The sequence below is a fragment of the Mustela lutreola genome, chromosome 5, assembly GCF_030435805.1.
Source record: "Mustela lutreola isolate mMusLut2 chromosome 5, mMusLut2.pri, whole genome shotgun sequence".
Taxonomy (NCBI): Eukaryota; Metazoa; Chordata; class Mammalia; order Carnivora; family Mustelidae; genus Mustela; species Mustela lutreola.
The window spans coordinates 95,054,206-95,078,357 of record NC_081294.1 but is presented as its reverse complement, the minus strand read 5'-3'; the positions used below and the strand labels follow the sequence as shown (position 1 = coordinate 95,078,357).

At 35.4% G+C, this 24,152-nt stretch overlaps 1 protein-coding gene across 4 annotated transcripts in view; it reads right to left on the bottom strand.

Annotated features, from left to right (window-relative positions):
• Nucleotides 1-4,544: 4,544 nt before the first annotated feature.
• The window catches only part of SREK1 (splicing regulatory glutamic acid and lysine rich protein 1), a 45,036-nt gene continuing 25,428 nt past the window's right edge, over nucleotides 4,545-24,152 (bottom strand). For 3 of the 4 annotated variants that reach the window (XM_059175132.1, XM_059175134.1, XM_059175135.1), the window contains 5 exons: nucleotides 19,929-20,048; nucleotides 19,220-19,588; nucleotides 14,975-15,070; nucleotides 7,880-8,024; nucleotides 4,545-6,734 (listed from right to left, as the gene is read on the bottom strand). In XM_059175132.1, coding sequence (XP_059031115.1) covers nucleotides 6,585-6,734; nucleotides 7,880-8,024; nucleotides 14,975-15,070; nucleotides 19,220-19,588; nucleotides 19,929-20,048 — 880 coding nt within the window. In that variant the 3' untranslated portion in view covers nucleotides 4,545-6,584. The remainder of the gene's footprint in view (nucleotides 6,735-7,879; nucleotides 8,025-14,974; nucleotides 15,071-19,219; nucleotides 19,589-19,928; nucleotides 20,049-24,152) is intronic. The other variant, XM_059175133.1, reaches the window with a different exon arrangement.

Genomic DNA, 24,152 nt, shown 5'->3' with positions numbered 1-24,152 from the left:
GGGGACACAGTGAGGGAGAATGCCAGGTGACAACAGAATAGTGACTGGAGTGGTGTATGCATCAGCCAAGGGAGCCAAGGACTGCCAGCAGCTCCAGGAGGTACAAGGCAAGCCTGGGACAGATTATCCCCTGAAGCCTACAGAAACGGCATGGTGCCGCCAACACCTTGATCTTGGACTTCCAGCCTCAAAACTGGAACTCTGAGAGGCTGAACTTTTGTTGCTTTAAGCCACCCAGGTTTGTGGTGGTCATCTCTCACTTGAGTCAAGTGAGGAGAGGATAGTAATTTCTAAAGTAAAATGTAGCTCTAAGTTTTGTGGATTTTACGAAGAGTAATTAGTCAGAAGTGAAGTTAGGCCCAATATAGGATTTGGAGAACCCGGAGATGATTTCTAACGTGGGTTTTCTTCCCCAAAGGTAAAAACTCTCACCCAAACTCTAATATCTCATCCAAACCAATGTTACCCCAGCCCCTGAAGCAGAAAATAAGACATATTTAATTCTTCAAGCAATTAAATTGCTCATTAAACTTTTGCCACCTAGCCTGAAAGAACAGAAAATCTTATTACAGTGAGGTTCGAAGATGTTCTCATTGTTTAATAGCTGTAGTACTTTTTAAAAGTCAGGTACTGATAATGAAGTTACATCGGCCTTTGAGGACATCTCTGAACACAAATTGCATTAACTCTGAAGTCTCAGTTGGTTCATCAACAGTAATGGAATTATTACTGCCAGAAGCCATGATTCCACGGAAATGATAATTGTGTCTTTCCAAATACTACAAACAGTGATGCTTGGCAGTCCTGTACGCATTGAATCAGAAAAATTACCTTTTTATCTGAATTTTTGAGATGGGTTTTAATGTAAGCAGCATTTTGGAGGGGGAAAAAAAACTATTCAAATTTTAATTTAAAATGGTTATTAAAGGGGCGCCTGGGTGGCTCAGTGGGTTAAGCCGCTGCCTTCGGCTCAGGTCATGATCTCAGGATCCTGGGATCGAGTCCCGCATCGGGATCTCTGCTCAGCAGGGAGCCTGCTTCCCTCTCTCTCTCTGCCTGCCTATCTGTCTACTGTGAACTCTCTCTGTCAAATAAATAAATAAAATCTTAAAAAAAAAAAAAAAATGGTTATTAAATACTGGGTAGGAAATTACTGATCGTCAAGTATTAGGTCATTCAAACCCTGTCCAGACTCATTGCTTACCCCTGGTGAACATGGGGCTACTCACGTCCTCTGAGTTTTGGGATCATCATCCATTAAAGAGCAAGAAGGGAAGAACTAAATCATTTCCCAAATCTTTTCAAGCTCTAAAATAATGTGTGTAGGCATTTCCTTATTCCTCTGCAGTATAAACATAATATTAATTGTTAATAATATTATATTATATAAATTATATGTAAAATTATATATTTCTATTTTATAAAAATATATAAAACTGATTTTTTTAAAAGGCATGTTGTCATTAGGACTGAAAGAGAAGATCACCATATCACCATGTAGCTTACTTTATTAAAATACAAGGGAACTTCTGGGACGCCTGGGTGGTTCAGTGGGTTAAGCCTCTGCTTCGGCTCAGGTCATGATCTCAGGGTCCTGGGATTGAGCCCCGCATTGGGCTCTCTGCTCAGCAGGGAGCCTGTTTCCTCCTCTCTCTCTGCCTGCCTGCCTACTCGTGATCTCTATCAAATAAATAAATAAAATGTTTTTTAAAAAAATACAAGGGAACTTCCAATTTCTGCCAATAGATTTGACAGCAAATTCCTTTGAAGACGCACAACACCAAAGCTTACTTGAAAGAGTAAGTAACATGAATAACCCTAAATCTACTTTTAATATTGATATGTAATATAAGAAGGAAATTCTAGACTCAGGTTGGCTTTATTAGTAAATTCTACCTAACACTATGGAAGAAGTAATGACAATATGATACCCAGTCCTTCAGAAAACTAAAGAGGAGGAAGTCAACACTTTCCCACTGAACCTATTAGGCCAGCATGACCCTTTTAAACCCAAATCAAAGACATGACAAAATCCTGGAAAAGCTTACTACCACTTTTCAGTTATTTTTTTAAAAGCCGTAAATATGTAAATGTCTCAGAAACACATGAAATTACTACTCAACAGTGGCAAGATTTGAAGATTTTTTTATTAAAAATATAGCAACACAATAGCAGCATCATTTGATAAATCTTTACTAGTACCACTTGGAAGTAGTCCTACTCACATAAATATACACCACCTAATGCAGCATCTTTGTTTACATTTTAAACTCTTCCCCTAATAATCCATAGCATCATGTAAAGAACACTACTGTTAAGATTCAGGAGAGTAATAGTTAACTATGAAACTGAACTACTTACACAACTACATAATACACCCAAATGTTCTCTTCAGTGGAAATCAGGGAGCTCTGTTGATTGTTGCCCAACAGTCTGTTGCCTGCCACACAAGCTCAGATTGGTGGAATTCCATCCCTCCAACTCTAATTCCTTCAGTGTGATTTCCATAAATTTGGCTTGCATATATAGTCAATTAATTATCTATCTAGCAAATAAAAGTGAATCAGGAGTGGAGAAAACTATATTATTCCATTCTAATCCCAGGAAAATAAGTCTTAGCAGTAAAATATCTGAAGTTTCCCAAAGATTGGTAATTTTCAAAATTAAAATGTTAGCCAGATACAAAGTAAATTTAAAAAAAGTCAATGAACTAAAATACTGCTTTTAAAAATAATATATTAAGAAACATTATATTAAATATAAACTAATAGTTATAATTAGTTGCTAGGAACTATAAAAATACCTTAAAATAGAATGGAAAGAAATCTAGTTATTACTTACTACCAACCTGAATAGGGACCAAAAGTCATTAATAGCTCCAGCTTTTATTTTTTAAATAATGTTATCAATCTTCAGGCAGAATCACCAATAGAAGATTTAAGAAAAACAAATACATCCACAAACCCAAAAATAAGTAGGGAAGTCAACTTTATTTTAAAAGACTTTATTACATTATACTGGACTACTGCTTCCAGAAATATAATTTAGCCCTTTTAAGAGCACTAACTTTTGAAATCTGAAAATAAACAATTTTAAATGAACATTACACTAAATAAACACTAAATACTAAAGAATACTAAGTATGTAAGTAGTAAAATAAAAATTTTTTAAAAATCTCAAACATAAAGAACATGTGGAAATGACAACTTCATAACCCACCCAGTTAAAACCAGATAGTATGTTTTAGTGAAAATATAGTGATTCACTGAAATGTTAAGTTACTCAATGCATCCCTCCAAAAGGACTCATTTTAATAGTTAATTCAACTACTAAAAAAAAAATTTTTTTTAATCAAATCATATTATTTCTAATAGATTTTTAAATGTTTAAAAGCCTGTCACTACATATTATAATCCTTTAAATTAATATCTTCAGAGTTGACTTGGATTAAGGGCTTTTTTTTTTTTTTAAGTTTTAAGATAAAGACAGCAACATATATATAGGAATGAATGAGGTCTTAGAAATAACTAATATCACAAATGAAGTTATTTTCTTCACAAAAAAGAAAGGATTCTAAATATGAGTTCTTATTTTTGAGTATTTCAAAATTTAAACCTCAGACATTTCTGAAGATCAACACAGTATATATAGAACCTCCTGAATTTAAGAATTCTGAACAAAATCACAAGCTGATTAGTGTTTGCAATTATAAATTAATTGGATTAGATGGAGAATAATGAGAGAACTGCAGAAGTTGTGGATTTATACTTGTTTTCACGTATGAAAATAGCCAGCTTATCATGAAGGCCCATCTTAATATAAATAATTCATCTCATTGCTGAAAAGAAAGAACAAGAGATCTAAAATGGTGAATAGCAACACAATTCAGGAAAAGAATCTACTCTGATTAAACAATCAGGCTTAAAGAGATAATTATAGAACGGATCAAGTATAAAACGCCTGTCTTCTTGGCCTTACCTCAAGTTTTCCTGACAACATCTACCTGGATTAAAAAAAGAATAGCCTTAAAGTAAAAACAAAATGCCTTGCAGGAAAATATCAAATAAATGGAAACCTACCTGGCTCCTATAAGTGAACAAAAACAAAAAAGTCTCTCTTTCTCTCTCTCTCTCACACACACACACACACACATGCACACTCACACTCACTCCAATACCTCCAGGCCCTAGAAAGCTTTGCTTCCATAAGCCCATTTAAGAACATTTTTTCACTTTCTCTGGATCTCTTGTATTCCTATTCATGTCCAACTTTAACAAATCGGAGTCTTCCAAAAGCATCATCATCATTTTAAAGCTGAATATCACCAACAGGAAAAATAATTAGCAGCAAGAACCAAATTAAGTTTGTCAACTGTCAATACAGGGAACATTAAGACTCCAGAGTACAAGAAATAGCTCAAACTTTAAATGATGATTTTATAGACACCACACATTCATTCTCCAAGTTGAAATAATCACTATGCCAACTAAAACAAGATAAACATGATAAACTAAGATGCTATTTTGAAATGCATAAACAAGTACTTTCCTCTAAAATACTTAGCTTTATTAGAGAAATGGTACTAAAAATAACAAAGATTCAAACATTTGCTCTATTCTACTTACATATTATAAATAAGACAGCTGTTGGTGCAAGACACCCACTCCTTCCCAATCTTTCCATATGCACCCAAGCATTCTTGTATCAGAATAAGCTGTTTACCAGCCAACCGTATATGGCTGAATGATTAAAATGACCATCTATACTTTACATAGTAAAGCATTTTCAAAAATTTTAATGTACACAGTGACAAAAAGGAAAAAAAACACAGTTATTCTGAACACATGAAGAGTAATTAAGCAGCTTCATAATCAAACCAGGCTTCATTGCAATAAGGGCAATTCTTTCCATTCTCTACCAAATACTTAAGTTTCAATAGTATTAACATTAAAAGAAAACTCAAGTTGAAACCAAGTAACTGATGTGCTACTCAGCTTCTTAAATCTATAAGTAACTCTTCCCATGAGGTAAGGCAACAGAGTAATTTGATTGTATTAGGTTGCATTAAAATAATTGATACTTGATTTTTTAAATAACATGCTAATTAAAAGGTGTAACTTTTAGGAGAACAAAACAATAATGAAAAGATATCTGAAACTATGAGTTATGGCTTTGGGGGAAAATATTAGCAATGTTGTTTTCCTACTTGCATACTTCCTGCAGAAAGTGAGCCTAAGAGTAACGAATGACCTATATTTTAAACTCAAGTAAACATATCCTTAAAACAAATAACCTCATGTGTTTCTTTTACATAGAATTTCTGCACATCATTTATGAGAAGATGATTAAGAGGTAATAATTAAGGCCATCCAATGGAGACAACAAAAGTGTTTGCTCTGATTTAAGTAAAGAACGAACGTGCTTCATTTTCAATTATCACAGTATAAAACTGATGGTCCCAAAACTGCATTGTTGTTTTAAGCTCTAAAGTCATTCTTGAAAACAGGACTTCCCTCATGTTAGGTGAACTACATAAGAAGCTCTTCTGACATACCACTTGCACCCTTCTCTATGGGAGTGAGTGGAATATCCATCTATGTTCCATATGAACTGAGAATGACTAGCACATATAAAATTCTAGAAAACAGCATACCACATTGTAGAAGGCACTAAAGCTTCAGCTTGTGCTCCCATAGCCCATTTTGAAAACCCAGTTTTCTTTTTATAATGGCACCTTTGCCACCTACAGCTGACAACACACTGCAGTATTATTTGTAATAAGCTTGGAAATGTCAAGAAAGTTCAAAAAGAAATGCTTACTCTGTGGGGAGACCCAATGATTCTAAACACTGAATACTAATGCACTATTATTAGTATTCAACACGGGTGCTCTTCCTTTTGAGAGAGAACAGGAGCATGCACTGTCAGTTGTTTGTTAATCCACTTATTTAAGCAACTTTAGTCTGTAAAACTATTTTAACAAAAAAAAAACAAACCTGTTGTCCTAAACAGTGAGCAAAAGAAAACACAATAGTGAGAATTTAACACAATCACCGTAAATCCTGTGAAGTAAATGTTAAAACTTCTTACATACTCTGCACTTACAAGGATGTATATATATTTCCACCGATTTCAAGCACATCATCAAATCTGTATATATTGAAATTAAAAAAAAAAAAAAAAAGTAAAACAATACAAAATTCAGCAACTACCATTTTTAAAAAGAGCCTCCAATGCTTATCTCCAGTCTTTAAGGATAGTACAAATTTGATTTTGATGTCCCATTTATTTTTAATGGTTCTTGGCAAACACTAACAAACCACATAACGAGTGTGTCAGCCACCATGGAAATGCACAGATTCTAGAAGATGAGGAGTCTGGGTAACACCTGTTATTTTCACGATGTCCATGCTTTATTTTCTTACTCCGGAACAAGATGGCCACACAGTCACCTAACAACTAGAAAAGCTGTTAGTTTGTATCTTTATGCTCAACTGGATTTCTTCACTGTTTAACATCTTGTTGAGAGATTTAAAAGCTTTGGATTTTATTCCAGCGTGTGTTTAGAGGTGCATTTGTCAGTCCTATACTGCTTCTGTTTTGGTAGAGAGGTTTTCTTCATTTGGCTGACAATTTCCATTTTGCTGTACTTTGTTTTCCTCGGTCCTTGGTGCATCCTTGTCATCTACTTCTTTGCCCACGCTTGCTTCTGGTTCTTTATTGTGTTCCTTCTCCTAAAGTAAGTATGAAGCCACACATTTAATATTTTTCTCAAGAATTTCCTGTTACATCTGGTTATGGATAACATATGTATTTCTGTGAATTTAGTAAAAGTAGGTATTTTCTGTCATTACCTTATCATATAAATAAGATATGCAAACATGTATCAGTGTGTCCTCCATACTTCTCATAAAATATGGAAACTGTAAATTAAATTAGAATAAAATAATCTAGAAGAAAGTCTAGGAAGTGTTCAGTAAACATTACTGAATTGAAAAAATGGAAGAGATCTGCTGAAAGAGTTAAACAGTTCCCAAAGATGCCAGGATAGATCTGTAATCTGGATACCAAAGAAGAAAAATTTAGAGGATGTAGAAAAAGAAATCACTGTTTGTCCTAGCAAAGACTGCTCAAGAACAGTGCAATTCTGCCCTCAGTTCAAAGGAGAATTAAATGAGAACATACGGAACAATCTCTGACATCAGACATACAGAAATGCTCAAGAGGCATTATCAACGTTACTGACAATGATGATAAACCCCTACCAATGAGTAAATAAAATTGTAAGATGAAAGCTCCAAAACTCATAATTGATTTCCAAATACAAATACACTTACTGAAATAGCAAAGCAATTAATGTAATTCATAAGTAAATATTTATCCCCAAAAATACCCTTACTTGGTGGAATTTGGTTTTCCATTAATTATTCTAATCCAGTAAATCTACTAATTTCAGTGTACATTACAAAACCAATGATGACAGAACTTTTGTCAGATTTGCTGAAACAAATCTATTTCAAGAATATATATATTTTTTGAGGAAAATACCCTCAACCAGAAATCTTTGTATAAAATCAAATACCTTATCATATATTGTTCCACATATAATACACGTTATGTACAAACAGTCTTATTGTATGCCATTCTAGGACTCCCTAAAGTAAGGAAAGCATATGAGTTTCAGTTAGCTCTTACCTCATCCCTTCAAAAATCCAGCTTAAAAAAGTTACCAATTGAATAAATATTAAAAGATACCAAAAACATACAAAATACCACAGCCCTCAAAAAGGTTTTGGTCTACACCTAGTCCTATGTAAAAAAAAAAAAAATCTCAATTATTAATTATTCAAAGCCTAAATAATGAATGCCTGCTACTTACTTTAAGTGAAGTATTGTTCTTCTCCAACTTTTCCTTTCCATCTCGGTCATTAGAGCTTTTTCTTGTAGAGCTTGATCGTTCTCTCTCTCTTCTTTCACTAATATGGTCCCTTTCTTTTTCTCTCTTTTTATCCTTCTTATTTCTGCTATAAGAATAGTGATAATATGCCAGTTAACTTCTAAGAGATTAAAGACCTACTATGTCATTAACAAAACAGTCTTCTCTAACACTAATGCACTATATGTAAGCCCATCAGTAATCTGGTCTGACCAAGTAACATAAACAGTCCTATAGACCCACCTACTCCACTTCGTATTAATTAAAAAATTAATTAATTAAAAAATTAATTTTTTAAAGATGCCCAAGTCTTTGCAGAGGCCACCATGTGTTCACATAAACCACAATTTCGTATTTTCAATTTATTTGTTCAAGATTTATTTATCAACTGTAATGAGATTAAAATAAAACCAAATACTCAGGTTTTTTACCCACCTTTTCAAAGCAAAAAATGAGTAAGCAGAAAGGAATGAAAAGGACAAAGAATTAAAGGCATCTCCCAGGGAGGACTGAATGACTGAATATCAGCAAAACTTGGAATTTCAAAATAACAGTGCTACTGTCATTGTCATTCACCATTATAAACAAGTCGCACCAATTCAAGATCAAAAGTTAAGGGAAGACTACAAGAACAAGTTCCAATGATAAAAACAATATACCCTTAGAATTAGAGAACAAAACATCGTATTTCCAATCGGAAACATAAGATTTTCTACCTTTTTATTTTTTTTTAAGATTTTATTTATTTATTTGACAGAGAGAGATCACAAGTAGGCTGAGAGGCAGGCAGGCAGAGAGGAGGAAGCAGGCTCCCCACTGAGCAGAGAGCCCAATGCAGGGCTCGATCCCAGGACCCTGGGATCATGACCGGAGTTGGAGGCAGAGGCTTTAACCCACTGAGTCACCCAGGCGCCCCAAGACTTTCTATTTTAACAAGTTGGCCTTAACGTGGAATTTTAAGCTTTTTTCTCTTATTATGAATAATTCAAAAATAAAGACAAAGACCAAGAAAACAAATAAAGACACTGGGCAAGCAGAACTAAGTACATATAAATATTTAGTATAAGAAAGGTAGCATCTCAAATCATCGAGGAAAAGATGGGTCTTACAACTGGATTATTATTTGGTAAGTGATAAAACTCAATCAATATCTCGTATCTCATTCCACAATATATAAATAGGTCCAAATGGATGAGAAACCTAAATTTTTAAAATAAAATACAAATGCTAGAAGAAAATTTACCCACCTTTTCAAAGCAAAATTCCTGTAAGATTTTTTTTAACGACAACTAAATTCAGGTACAATAAAAGACTGATAAATTTGCCTACATAGGGCGCCTGGGTGGCTCAGTGGGTTAAGCCGCTGCCTTCGGCTCAGGTCATGATCTCAGGGTCCTGGGATCGAGTCCCGCATCGGGCTCTCTGCTCAGCAGGGAGCCTGCTTCCCTCTCTCTCTCGCTCTCTCTGCCTGCCTCTCCATCTACTTGTGATCTCTCTCTCTCTGTCAAATAAATTTAAAAAAAAAAAAAAAATTGCCTACATAAACCTTCGCAAGGAAAAAAAATACATTACCATATTCAAAAAAAAATGACATATTTACAACATATGTGTGCATCTTTCTACAGAATTTTTAAATATCAAGGGAACAATCACATCAAACTGAATAAATGTCTTAGGAGTAAATTTAACCAAGGAGTCAAAAAATTTGCTGAAAAAGATGAGGACAAATAAAAAGAAAGACATTCATGTTTATGGATTGAAAGACTTAAGTATTATTAAAATGGCAACAGTATCCAAAGCCACCTAGAGACTGAATGCAACCTCTATCAAAATCCCATTGCTGTTGTTGCAGAAATACAAAAACCCACCCTAAAATGCATACAGAATCTTTAAGGAAATCAAACAGCAAAAACAATCTTAAAAAGAATAAAGGTTGAAGGCACAGCATTCCCAACTTACTTACAAGGTACAGTAATCAAAACAGTACAGTACTATATAAGGACAGAAAATAAACCACTGGAATAGACCAGAAGACCCAGAAATAAACTCCCACATAAATGGTTCAAATGATTTCTGACAAGGATGCTAAGACCCATTCAATGGGGAAAGGACACTCTTTTCAACAAATGACATCAGGAAAACTGGATACCCACATGTACAAGAATAAAGTTGGACCATTATCTTATACTATATTAAAAAGTTAACTCAAAATAGATTGAAGACCTAAATGTGTATGCTAAGACTATAAAATTCTTAGAAGAAAACACAGGAGAAGATCTTCATGACACTGCATTTACAAATGATTTTCTGGATAGGACACCAAAAGCACAGGCATTGAAAGGAAAAAATAGACAAATCTGACTACATCAAAATTAAGAGCTTTTGTGAACCAAAGAATAGTATCAGGAAAATGAGAAAGCAACCCACAAAACAGGAGAGAATATTTGCAAATCATGTCTCTGGTACAAGATTAATATAAAGAATTTAGAGAACTCTCACAACTTAACAAAATACAAATACCCAATTTGGAAATGGGCAGAAAACTTGAAAAGACATGTCCCCTAAGATATATAAATGATCAATAAAGCACACAAAAAGATGCTCAACAGGGGCACCTGGGTGGCTCAGTGAGTTGAAGCCTCTGCCTTCAGCTCAGGTCATGATCCCAGGATCCTGGGATCGAGCCCCACATCGGGCTCTCTGCTCAGCAGTGGGAGGAGCCTGCTTCCCCCTCTCTCTGCCTGCCTCTCTGCCTACCTGTGATCTCTGTCAAGTAAATAAATAAATAAAATCTTTAAAAAAAAAAAGATGCTCGACATCATTATTCATTAGAAAAACGCAAACCAAAACTATAAGATGGTACAAGATACCATTAGGCACTCAGTAGAATGGCTATAATCAGAGGCAGACAATAACAAGTGTTGGTGAGCATGCAGAGAAACTGGGAGTGCTAGCACAATGCTGGTGGGAAGGTCGAATGACAGAGGCACTTGGGAAAACAGTCTGGCAGTTCCTAAAAAGATAAGGAGAGGGACACCTGGCTGGTTCACTTCGTACAGCAGGTGACTAGTGCCACCCTAAGATTACTTACAAATTTAAAAAGTAAGTAAATAAGTAAATAAATTGATTCGCTGCTCTGCATACGGATTTAAAAAGAAAAAAAAAAAGTGTACTCTAAGACTCAGCAATTACCACTCCCTAGGCCCGTGCTCCAGAGAAAGGAAAACAAGTGCCTACACAAAAACTTGTGAATGAATGTTCATGGAAGCATTATACATAATAGTTAGAAAATGGAAAAATACTAAGTTCATTAATTAATGAATGGATAAGTAAAACATGGTTTCATCCATTCAACGGAGTATTATTCACACAAGGAATAAGATATCAATACATGCTCTAACACGAACCTTGAAAACATTACATTTAATGTAATACAAATACAGAACACTACGCATACTGCATGAGTCCATATACCAATGTCCAGCACAGGCAAATCCACAGAGTAAGTTAGACTAGGGACTCCCAGGAGCTAGTAGGGATTAAGTGCTTATGGGTACGGGTTTCAAGTGAAAAAAATATTCTGGAATTAAGTAGCAGTGATGGTTGACGATACTGTGAACCTCATTAAAAACCAGTGAGTTGCATATTTAAAGTGAATTTTATGACATGTGGATTACTTCTCAATTCAAAAAAACAACAACAAAAGAAACACCTAAGGAGCGCCTAGGTGGCTCAGTCGGTTAAGCATCTGCCTTCAGCTCCCATCATGCTCCCAGGGTCTTGGGATCGAGTCCTCCAAGAGGCACCCTACTCCACAGGGAGCCTGCTTCTCCCTCTCCCTGTCTCTCCCCCGCTTGTGTGCTCTCTGCCAAATAAATAAATAAAATCTTTTAAGTCTATATATAAATAAACCCAAGGTGTAGTTGGGGCTAGGTAGTGTCTCTCTCTCTCTCTCTCTCTCACACACACACACACACACACACACACAGTGTATACATAATGTATGCTATCTTTCGTGAAGAAGGAGTTATTCTAATCAATGCATCTGCTTAATTTTACAAAAAGAAACACAGGAAGGATAAAAACAATCGATTACTCACAGAAGGTGAATGGGGAGCAACGCACAACAAACAGGCAAAAAGTAACTTTGTGAACACAACTTTTTATCTAATTTGAGTTCCTAACTGAAAAGTTCTTTCATGAGCAAAGTATTAAAAATACATATGTGGCCCACAACTACAGTAATGCCGTCCATTATCTTCACCCTGAAACAATGCAAATAAACATAAGACCCCTACTGAGAAACATGCTCTTCTCTACACGCTGACAAAGGTTTTTATAAATTTCTCTTTTCTGTACCTATAAAACCAGGGAAAACCAACCGAAAAACTATACCCATTCATTAAGGTAGTGAAATGAAAAATAAATACACAGAATGCAATAACCTTCCTTTGCAGCACAAAGCCAACCAGCAATGAGAGGACATAACGAAAGAAAAGACTTCATTAACAAGGGCAACAACAAAAAAAGATCTAGGAATAAACTCAGAAATTGCATAAAATCTGTATAAAACAAACACTGAAACATTCTTTTTTTTTTTTTTTTTTAAGATTTATTTATGTTATTTTACAGAGAGAGAAAGAAAGAGATATCACAAGTAGGCAGAGAGGCAGGCGGAGAGAGACAGGGAAGCAGGCTCCCTGCTGAGCAGAGAGCCCGATGTGGGACTCAATCCCAGGACCCCAAGATTATGATCTGAGCCAGAGGCAGAGGCTTAACCCACTGAGCCACCCAGGTACCCACACTGAAACATTCTTAAAATAATGCTATGGATGGTTTAACAAAGTGAAAAAGAGTCGGTATAGAAAAACTGACTATCACAAAGCTTCATTTATTTAAAAAATAAATTTATCAATGTCCCCTAAGTTAACTTTATTTCTATATTTTATTTCTATATTTTATTCAAGATTTTATTTCTAGAACCTAAACAACTGACTCTTATTTTCAAATGGGAAAAAAAAAAAAAAAAAACACAGGTAAGAATTGTCAAAAATGCTCAAAAAACAGCAGTCGAAGTGTGGGGGAGGATCAGACTGATTAAATGTTTAAAAAATACTACACAATTTGAGTAATTAAAAGCCTGGAGCATTGGTACATGATAATAAGTCAAACCAACCCAGGGACCCAGAAATAGACCCATTTACAGAAAGAAATATTTAATACCTGAAAAGGCAATATAACAAATCAAAGTTAGAAAAACTGAGTTTTTAATAAATGATAATGATCAAAAGAAAAGCATATGGAAAAATAAAATTGGATCCACATGCCATATTATACATAAGGATGACCTCCTCCTAATGGATCAAAGATTTTAATACAGTAAGTAAAACCATAAAATTATAAGAAGAAACAATGGAAGGCATTTGATTATAATCTTAGAATAGAAAAGACCTAATCTGATGTGACTCAAAATCCAGAAGTCATAAAAGAAAAAATCTGAGGGGCACCTGACTGGCTCAGTCAGTAGAACATGTGACCCTCAATCTTAGGGTTTTGAGTCTGAGGCTCCACACTGGTTTTACACTCTACTTTAAAGAAAAAAAAAAAAAAGAAAAGAAAAGAAAGAGAGAAAGAAAAGAAAAAACTTGGGTAATTATAAAAAAATCAAAATCCTCTTTAAAATCAAGTCTTATAATATTTTCTGAAAAAAAATGACAAAGTAGGAATGATACCTCATATCAAATCACTAATCTCCCTAATTGGGGGGGGGGGGGGGCTAGCTGGCTCAGAAGAGCATGCAACTTCTCGATCTCAGGGTTTTGAGTTCGAGCACCATGCTGGGGGTAGAGCTTGTTAAAAACTAAAACACAAACAAAAATAAAAACAATACTTAAAAAAAAAAATCACTCTAATATAAAAAGAGCCCCTGGATATAAGGAAATTCTAAAAACAAAAAGCAGACCCCACAAAAAAATGGCCAAAGTATACCAACAATTCACAGAAAAGGAAATATATATGGCCTTCAAATATATGACGAGAAGGTCACCTTCACTATTCAGAGAAATGCAACTAAAATTACTGATTATATACTGATACAATTTCTCATCTATCAGACAGTCAAAAACCCACAACTATAGTAACATAATACAGTGCAGCTGAGAGAAAACACTCTCATACATAGCCAGCTGACATGCAAACTGCTGCCAATCTATATGGAGGGCAATAAAGAAACACCTGTCCAAATTATAAACACACACAAGCTGTGACACAACACCACTTTTGGAATTTTCCCACATAACCTGCACACAATGAAGTTAAGTCCAAAGGTATTCACTATAGTACAGTACAGTAATTTATAATACAGGAAAATTAAGCAAACCCATACTACTGCAGGCTGGTTAAATAAACCAAAGTACTGCCACACAATGAAGTCCATGCAGTTCTAAAAAAGAGTAAAGCAGCACTCGCTGATGAATACATAAAGGTCTCCAGTCTGTTGACTGACAAAAAGCAAGGGCACAAGTGTTTTTTTGTGCTACCTTCTGGATAAGAAATATGAAAAGAAACTATAAATTTAAATGTTATAGATCTCTACACAAAAACAGAAGAATATACAATCCAAAAAATGAAGTCACTACTTATGGACACAGAGTAGTGCATAGGTGAACTGATGTATTACTTTTTATAGTGTTGGGATTTCTGAACATGCAAATGTGTAACATACTACTCATTCAAAATAAAAATTTCAAAAATAGACCAAGAAGAAAAATTTTCTTCCCCTGCTCCATCCTTGGATTTAGGTTTTGTTGTTGTTGTTTTAAGATTTTATTTATTTATTTGACAGACAGAGCGATCACAAGTAGGTATAGAGGCAGGCAGAGAGAAAGGAGGAAGCAGGCTCCCCGCTGAGCAGAGAGCCCAATGCGGGGCTAGATCCCAGCACCCTGGGATCATGACCTGAGCCGAAGGCAGAGGCTTTAACCCACTGAACCACCCACGCGCCCCCATCCTTGGATTTAGTACACACTTTCAACCTACCTCCTAGGAGACGGAGATCTAGAAGATTTCCTTTTTATAGTTTTTGATGTTCTTGGTGATCTGGAAGAACTCCTGCTCCTCCTCCTACGCCTTTCCCTGAAAATAACAAATATATCATTTAAAAATGCAGCAATTTTAATAAAGCGCAATTCAAATACACAAAAACAAAAGGGTCCTTAAGACTCTCTAGTTAACAGTAGTCTTCAAAGACCAGTTTAAACTCATGTCCTTTAAAGAACATGTCTTTTTTTTTTTTTTTTTTTTAAGATTGATTGATTGATTGATTTGACAGAGAGAAACACAATAAGAGAGGGAAAACAAGCAGGATGAGTGGGAGAGGGAGAAGCAGGATTCCTGCCAGGCAGGGAGTCTGATGCAGGGCTCAATCCCAGGACCCTGAGATCATGACCTGAACTGAAGGCAGATGCCTAACGGCTGAGCCACCCAGGCCCCCAAGAACATGTTCTATTATCTGATATTACTGCAAGTCAAATTTTGAACCATAAATTTTATAGACATAAAAATATGTTCTAAGATTTCATAACAGAAAAGGGAGAAGACTCCTTTTCATCTCGTTTATTTGAACACTAATTTCCTGAATGAAAAAAAATATCAATGGATATTTCAGATTCTCTCAAGTTAAGTATGTTCTTCTCCAGGATCTAAAATATGTTCTGCTTATCCAGATCCTTTGTCCTGCATCTAACTCCTTGCTGCCCCACTGTGGATTATTTTATAGAAAGATTAAGTTGGCTTCCAAAATGTGAACTTCCCAAATTCAAGCATTTAGAATGTCTCTAAAAAATAATTTACATGAATCTGTTTTACAGAGAAATTGTTTTATCCTCCAACTTCCTACCATTTTATTGCTCTATTCATTTAAACCGAATGAACAAGTTGCTTAGACAGAAGTAAAATAGTTAAAACCTGGGGTGGCTTAAATATGAAATAAAAAATAACCACTGAATTAACAATGTTTATATTATTAAAAACTATTTTGTTTAACATGTTACCAAATAACTTTATTTATAAGTGTGGTCAACTGAGAAACAATTAATTTCAAGATGTCCGTAATTCAGGGATGAGGTAGGAGGACATACTTACTATGATTAATGTGTCCAATCACCTCCCAAGGAGCTCTAATAATTAGTGGCCATATAGGTGAAAGAACCAAAACCCCTAGAATCTAAGTTCTCCACACCACCCTCAGTAAGAATATTCTAGGCTAGGGGTGCGTGGGTGGCTCACTGGGTTAAGCCTATGCCTCGGCTCAGGTCATGATCCTGGGATCGAGCCCCACATCAAGCTACCTGCTCTGTGGGGAGCCTGCTTCCCCTGACCCCCACCTGCCTCTCTGCCTACTTGTGATCTCTCTTGTCAAATAAATAAATAAATAAATAAATAAAATTCTAAGCTAAAGAAGCATTTTGCCTATAATAGCCAAGAACTTTGAAAATACCATCAATTCCAATTTTACCTCAAGATCTCTCCTCCATTACCCAATTTTATTCCAGAACACCCCAAAATTATACTTCCTGACTAATGTGAAAATTAGGGAAAGACATTCCATTCAGTCTGTGACATTCTGTAACAGCTCTGTATAAGTACCACAAATACTTATTTCATAGTATGAGAATATCAATGTATCTTAGACTTTGTTTACCCTCAAAATAGTTCCACTGTGACCAGTTTTGACTGTTTAACTTTGTTCAGGAAGCACTGTGTACAGATAGACATCTAGTAACTAACAGCTGATGAGAGCTAAGTCTGGACAGACAGCAATCCAGAACACCAATTAGGTGAGAAAGAGGCAGTCAGGGGTAGTAAAAGTACCTGTAGTTGGTTACACTTAGATTTAAATTTTAGTTCCACCACTTACCAGTTGCATGACTAGGGCCATATTACTTAACCTGAGTTTCAGTTTTTCCAACTGGAAAATCGGGTTAATAACTAAGCTTGATAGTGCTGTTATGAGGATTTAGGATGATACCTGTAAGTACCACACAGTGTCCTGCACATACTCAGTGTCAATATTTTCTTTCTCTTCACTAGCTTTATTGCTTGTTACTTAAAATACTATGAAAGTTGTAGAAGTATCAAAATTTAAAAATGTAGGTTAGGGGCACCTGGGTGGCTCAGTGGATTAAGCCGCTGCCTTCGGCTCAGGTTATGATCTCAGTGTCCTGGGATGGAGCCCCGCATCGGGCTCTTTGCTCAGCGGGGAGCCTGCTTCTCTCTCTCTCTCTGCCTGACTCTCTGCCTACTTATGATCTCTCTCTCTGTCAAACAAATAAAAAATCTTTTGAAAAAATTTTTTAAAAATTAAAAAAAGAAATTAAAATGTAGGTTAGAGGACAATGTTGAAAATAAAATGCCACATACCCTATTTTTCCGAGCCATGAAAATGTTTCCTGTTTACTAAACAAATCAGAGCACATAAAAAACAGGAAAATGCTAAAAGATGACAAATTGTAACTCTTCACCAAGCTCTTATGAAAGCATAAAACATACCAAACTTCTGAACCTTTAGAAACTAGTGTTAGTTAGCCTTTCTTTTCCAGGCCCCAGAGGTTAGTTAATATATTTAGGAATGAATGTAAACATCTCAACTTCCTTAAATGTCAAGTAACTTAAAATGGCCCCCTACAAAACTAAATATTTCAAAGTCATCTAAAAAGTAAATTCAACTGAAATTAAAAGGAACCAAAACATTGTTTTCTGTTACGAAGGGCAATAATTAAATGATCATATAAACACAAAAGAAGGTGTGACAGACAATCAATAAAATCACTGAGCAGCAAAAGAATAGTTGCAAGGCTTGACTGAGGTCCACAGCAAAGAAGCTAAGTTAATTCTTCAGTTTCTGGTTCAATGTGCTGAAATACAACAGCGGTCTGTTTACATACACTATTACTTTCAATTTTATGCTTCTGCGGTAGTTTCTTAAAGCAGGTACCAAGTTCTGATTAGAGAATTCTCAATTAAACAAAATCTCTTAAAAAGAAGAAAAAGAACTACCATATTTCTTTTTTTTTTTTTAAAGATTTTATTTATTTATTTGACAGAGAGAAATTACAAGTACACTGAGAGGCAGGCAGAGAGAGAGAGAGAAGGAAGCAGGCTCCCTGCTGAGCAGAGAGCCCGATGCGGGACTCGATCCCAGGACCCTGAGATCATGACCTGAGCTGAAGGCAGCAGCTTAACCCACTGAGCCACCCAAGTGCCCCAAGAACTACCATATTTCTAATATGGAAGTGCAGAGCAGATGGAAAACCTCCCCTAAGCCGTGGTATTATCACACTTGGAAACCATGATACTAATAGTCTTCTCACAGACTTACTATGGCAATTAAGTAAGGCCAGTCATGAAAAATTGTGCCAAAATAAAATCTGACACTTGGTAAAGCATTCAACAAATGCCTGCAATTATCTTGTATTACCTAACCAAAGACTGGTATATTAAGAACAAGCTACTAGAACACAAAGTTAGAAAAACGGGAAATATGCATTCATCTCCAATCACCTTCTATGAAAAACCAAGTTTAAAAGTCATAAAAACTTGCTAAAATAGGTGTTTTGTTTAGTATTTTTAAGATCTACTATTAAAAAAATTAAGAACTCCCATTTACTCAGTTACTATATCATGTGGAATAATGGATATAGGTTTAGATAATCTTGAATCAAGGAAGGTCTAGGTCTTCTTTTTGCAGCTGTTACTATGGCAACGTGCTGCCACCTGGTGGCAGTGTACTTATTAATAGACGGAACAGTCCTAAGAAAAAAGGAAAATCTTAACATTGACAGATCAAGGAAAACAAAAATTTAAAAGTCATGCACTTAACAAAACAGAGCAGTAAAAACAAATGAAATTTTTATAAGCATTCTGAATATGAAAATTTACCAAGAGGTTAAAAAGAAGGGCAGGGGAAAGAAAAAAGGAAACCTTGTCCTTGCCATCTCATCCTCCAAGAAAATAAGCAGCAGCAGTCACTGTTTTATACCAGGGATTACAAAGGATAGTTAAAACTTTTCGAATTGCCCAATTATCATCTCTTCCACCTCACAGATTCTAATACTGTGGCAAGTGCTCTATTAGAGAAATGTTTACTCTGCAATTAAAGGGCAACGTTCTGGTATTATTGTACTGTTTTCACTTATGTAGAATAACCTCTTCCCCTTGGTTAAAATTCAGATTCTCATTTGTTATCAGTAAACCCTTAAGTAAAAATTTTAAGCATTATCAAACCTGCTGGAACTACGAGATCTTCTTGATGCATTGTAACTTCTGGGTGGTGTTCTGGATTTTTTATCCTTCTTTCTTTTGTCATCTATCTCTTTGGATCGGTCCTTGTCTCGTTCCTTTTCTTTGTCCTGTTCCTTGTCCTTGTCTCGCTCCTTGTCATGTTCTTTTTCCCGCTCTCTCTCTCTGTCCTTTTCCTTGTCTTTATCCCGGTCTTTTTCCCGTTCTTTATCCCGGTCTTTGTTTTTACCCCGTTCCTTTTCTTTTTCACGTTCCTTCTCCCTCTCTCTCTCTTTTTCCCTTTCCTTTTCTCTATCTTTTTCTTTCACTCTTTCCTTTTCCTTGATCTTTTCTCGGGTGTCTTTTCTCTTGTCCCTTTAAAAACAAAAATAAATAAATAAATTCACAACTAAAATTATTCTACTCCCCAAAAAGGACCTCCCTTTCTTCAACAAAACAACTTATACTAGCTTATAATACGTGATAATTTCTATATAACCCAGGTGTACATGAGGCTGTTACCCAGTTTAATTACATATTTTAGAAACCTCATGAGTCATTCTGATCATCAGATTCCAATCAATGGCAATCAATATTAATCACTACTTAAAGCAATAAAAAATATTAAATGTCTCTCATTAGAAACCTAAACCACAATAATTTTTTAACAAATGAAGCCATGAGAAAAATTACCGCTAATTTCCCCAAGACTCACCGTGAACGTGAACGACTCCTTGATTTCCGTCTCTCCCTTGATTTAGAGCGTTTTTTATGTGGGCTCTTGGATCTACGTCTGTCTTTTTGTCTTGAACGTGATCTATTATGGGATCTACTCCTAAAGAAAAACAAGTTGTTAGAATGTCAAAACTTACTCTTACAATTGTAATTTTTAAAAATTTAAGATGTTTTTCAAGTAAGAAAATTTTAAAACTGACCCCAACAATATCTGTATTTTAAAATTCTCTATTACATAACGCCTCAGTCAGATTATTTGCAATAAATTATTTATTAGCAACTTTACCAAACACTTCATTTTCAGAATACAGAGAAAGAAATTACATTATTTTCTATGTCAGACTGAAGCTATTATTTCCAAGTGTGGCTTTCCCGTGCTAATTATTATATGCCTGTTACCATATGACTTCTCCCACAGAACAAGTTTTATACTATAAATTAAACTCTTAACTTGCATGTAATTGAACTGCTAATGGTGATACTTTGACAAACAGTGGTTTCCTGGCTCAAGAGTTTCTCTAGCTGGCAGTGTGATGTCTGTCATAACATATATTAAGAATGTGTAAGGAAGCACAGTACTAATTACACTCCTAGTATGACAGGAAAACAAACATTACTCATGAGTTGAAGCTACAGATAATTAAATGCTGGATCTCTAAGACCTTTTGATTTTATAACTACATAAACATAGCTCTTAAAAGAAACCGTTTTTTTTTTTTTTTCATTTTAAATATTTATTTATTTGATATGTAACAAGAGTGAGAGAGAGAGAGAGTGTGTGTACAAGCTCTGGGAACAGCAGGCAGAGGGAGAAGCGGACGAGCAGGGAGCCTGATGTGGGCCTCAATCCCATGATACCAGGATCATGATCTGAGCTGAGGGCAGACGCTTAACAGACTGAGCCACTCAGACACCGCCCCCCACCCTTTTTAAGATTTTTATTTGAATGTGAGCACAAGACGGGGAGGGAGGGGTTGAGGAGAGGAAGAAGCAGACTCAGGAAGCCCAATGTGGAGCTCAAATCCAGGACTCTGAGATCATGACTTGAGCCAAAAGCACACACTTAACCGACTGAGCCACCCAGGTGCCCCTAAAAAAAACCCTTTATTACTAGAATTCTTGCAAGAAAAATAAAGGTTACTTCAATTCTGAAATTCTATAGGCTCCTTATTCCCACTGAAATAGTGCTTATATATTGTAATTTTTATCCTAGTAACTATTTATCAAAATATAACAAAACTGAATGCACAGACAAAGTGACAAGACTCACCAGCTCTGGAGCAAAACAATCTGGCTCTGACACTCAGCTCTGCCACATACTAGCTGTGAGAACTCTGGCTACTCGCTTAGCCTCGCACTAAGCCTAGTTTCTTCATCTACAAAGTTGGAGAATCAAACCTTTATCGCCTAGGGGGGTCATGAGGACTGAATCGGATCATGCATGAACGAATGCCTAGCTGTGTCAGGCACAGAGTAAATGTTCAAAATTCTTAATTTTCAAGATCATCAGCATTAACAATTAACATAAATGAAAACTTTAAGTTACAGCTTTATTCCAAGGAGATCAAATGAACTTCCACAAGTATGCTTTATATAATTAAAATTCATCTTGATAGTCATGTTTTCATGAGTTAAGTTAAAGCAAAGATCTATAAAAGAAATACATACAGTTAAATGCTTGTGGTATGCTACGAAGCCAGAAAAATCTCAAGACAATTTTCAATGAATAATGAAATCCTGCTTTTTTAAACACATTTTCAGTACCTAAAATGTTTCCCAACAGCTAATTTTCAACTGAACCACTTATCTATTTTATGGCTTTAAAAATTATACATTTATGGTATTGAAAATACCATATTTTTAATAGAGAAAGATAAGCCAGTTTGCTGAAATCTTTAATAACTCAAGAGATAAAGGGTCGTGTGCTAGGTATTAAGGCAAAACTGCAAAACTTAAGCCATTTTTAATCCATTTACAGACATCCACATGAGGAGAATGTTTTATAAGGCCTTTGCTTCTACGTACTTAATAGAAAGTCTTTACATTTTTGTTCTAGTTAACTTGCTAAAAATATACATAGTAATTTTGTTTTCCTCAAACACTGCTTTCCAACCTTAATTAAGCAAAGAAACACCTTTTAAAAAATTAGATATAGCCTTAGCAAGAATTAATTTTAAAAACACTGATCATTTGGATTCCCACCTTACCCTACAGGTCCTCAGAGTTTCAAAGTCCCAAGAGTAATCACTATATTTTAATTTTGACATTAAAAACTATCACGTCCCTATTTCATCCACTAGTCACCTCCAAACAAGTGTTATGATTAGGAATGCAAAAAGCTTCAAGTCAAGAGCAAATCTAATCCAACCAAAGAGAAAGACTTGAGTTATCATCAGGAGATCTCATTTTAGCATAATGTGCAAAACCACATTTATAAATTAAAATGTAAATACAGGGCAACTTACCATCATGTCTCATCAAAGTTCAATTCTAAGTCCGCTGTTTCACATTAAAGTACTATAAAATGTCTTATAGTTCCCATGCTGGTCTGTCAAGGTTACTTAACTTTAAAATATAATAATTACAGTACTACCCACCTTTTCTAACACTGCCCTTTGAAAAAAACACATATAAAAATTTGAGCAAAGTCAAAATACATCTCCCTGGTCCTAGCCAAGGTCATAGTGACAAGAAACCCCTTCCTGCCTCCTTACAAGGGAAGGAAAAGGGAAAGGATAGGGGCTGGAGGAGGCTCCAGAAGCATCTGAAAATGCTGAGAAAGTAGAAGAGGGTAAGCCTTCAAGAGCAAAGGCTCCTGAAACTCACACTCCTGATAGTAAGTCTAGTGGGGCAGAGCCAGAGCTGAGGGGAAGTTCCTTACATATCAAGATCCTTAAGTCAAATATTTTCAGGGATTTCAAGGGATTTTTTTTCCCCCCTTAAAAAGAACCTTTATTCTTTTGTATTTCTTTATGAACTCAGTAAAGGCTACATGTGTTTCTATACATGTGTAAAAATTAGTATAGTATAAATTTACTTTAGTAAATTTAAACTTTAATAAAGTTACTTTAGTATATTTATACTGTATTAGTATAAATTTAGTGTAATATAAATTTATATACTACATAAATATATGAGAGTGTTACATGTATATGTGTGTATGCCAAAAGCAAGTAATTTCTAATGCTACATAGACAAACCTTGAGGAGAACACTCTCATGACTTAAGAACAGTAACTAACAAGTTTCACTTTAGACTGAAAAATCCTTCCCCTACTAACTCTTGGAAAGGGAAAATATCCAAATATACTTAAAATGATAAAAGCAGGAACCTTAAAGCAGAGAGTTAAGTAAATTTGCTCCAATAGATAAATCTTCACAGAGATTATCAAGGAAACTGATGTTAATCATGTTTTCCTTTTTTCCAGCCTTAGAAAACCAGTAAGGTATTAGATTTGGAGCACAGCTCTTATAATCAACACAAAATGAGATTCAGGTCACTGGTCTCTTTCCTTCTCAGAAAAGAAGTAATTATTCTTGAGCTCAATTTTTTATCTCTTTTATCTCCTTTACCTCCACCACATCCTGTCAACCTGCAGAAATATCCACAATCTAGTACCACTGCTTCAATACCACTTTCCTTCTCCAACTCAGGCTTCTGTGGCTCTGACCTCTTCCCTGTACATGTAACAACTTCCTTCACTTGGATCTGAACTTGCCTTACTGGAAACACCTTGGAAGGGGAGACAGTAAAACCATATCCCAAAAGAGACCATACAAACTAAGAATTATGGAGAAGTATACACCAATAAACAGCTAGAAGTATAGCTTATTAGAGTCAAACAAAGAATACCATTTTTTTCCTTTCTCACTGCTTCAATTTCCTTGGTATCATAGAAAAATAGACTAAAGTGAGCTTGCTGATGAGGTTCAACATACAGTATACTGGTTCCCTTTTCTCCTTCTCTCAAACCTTCCTCCTTCTCTAACACCACCACACACGCCCTGCACACACACGCACAGAGACTGTTCCCTACCTCTTCTCTTTAGACTTAAGTATGTGTATACATATTAACATGCAATTAGGATCCACTATATACAGTCTCACATTTCAGTAACACCTCCCTCCAGATCTTAGAGAAGACAATAAAATTTTTCACTTTAAACATGATTCTTAGGGCACTTCCAAATCAAAATGCTGTTGC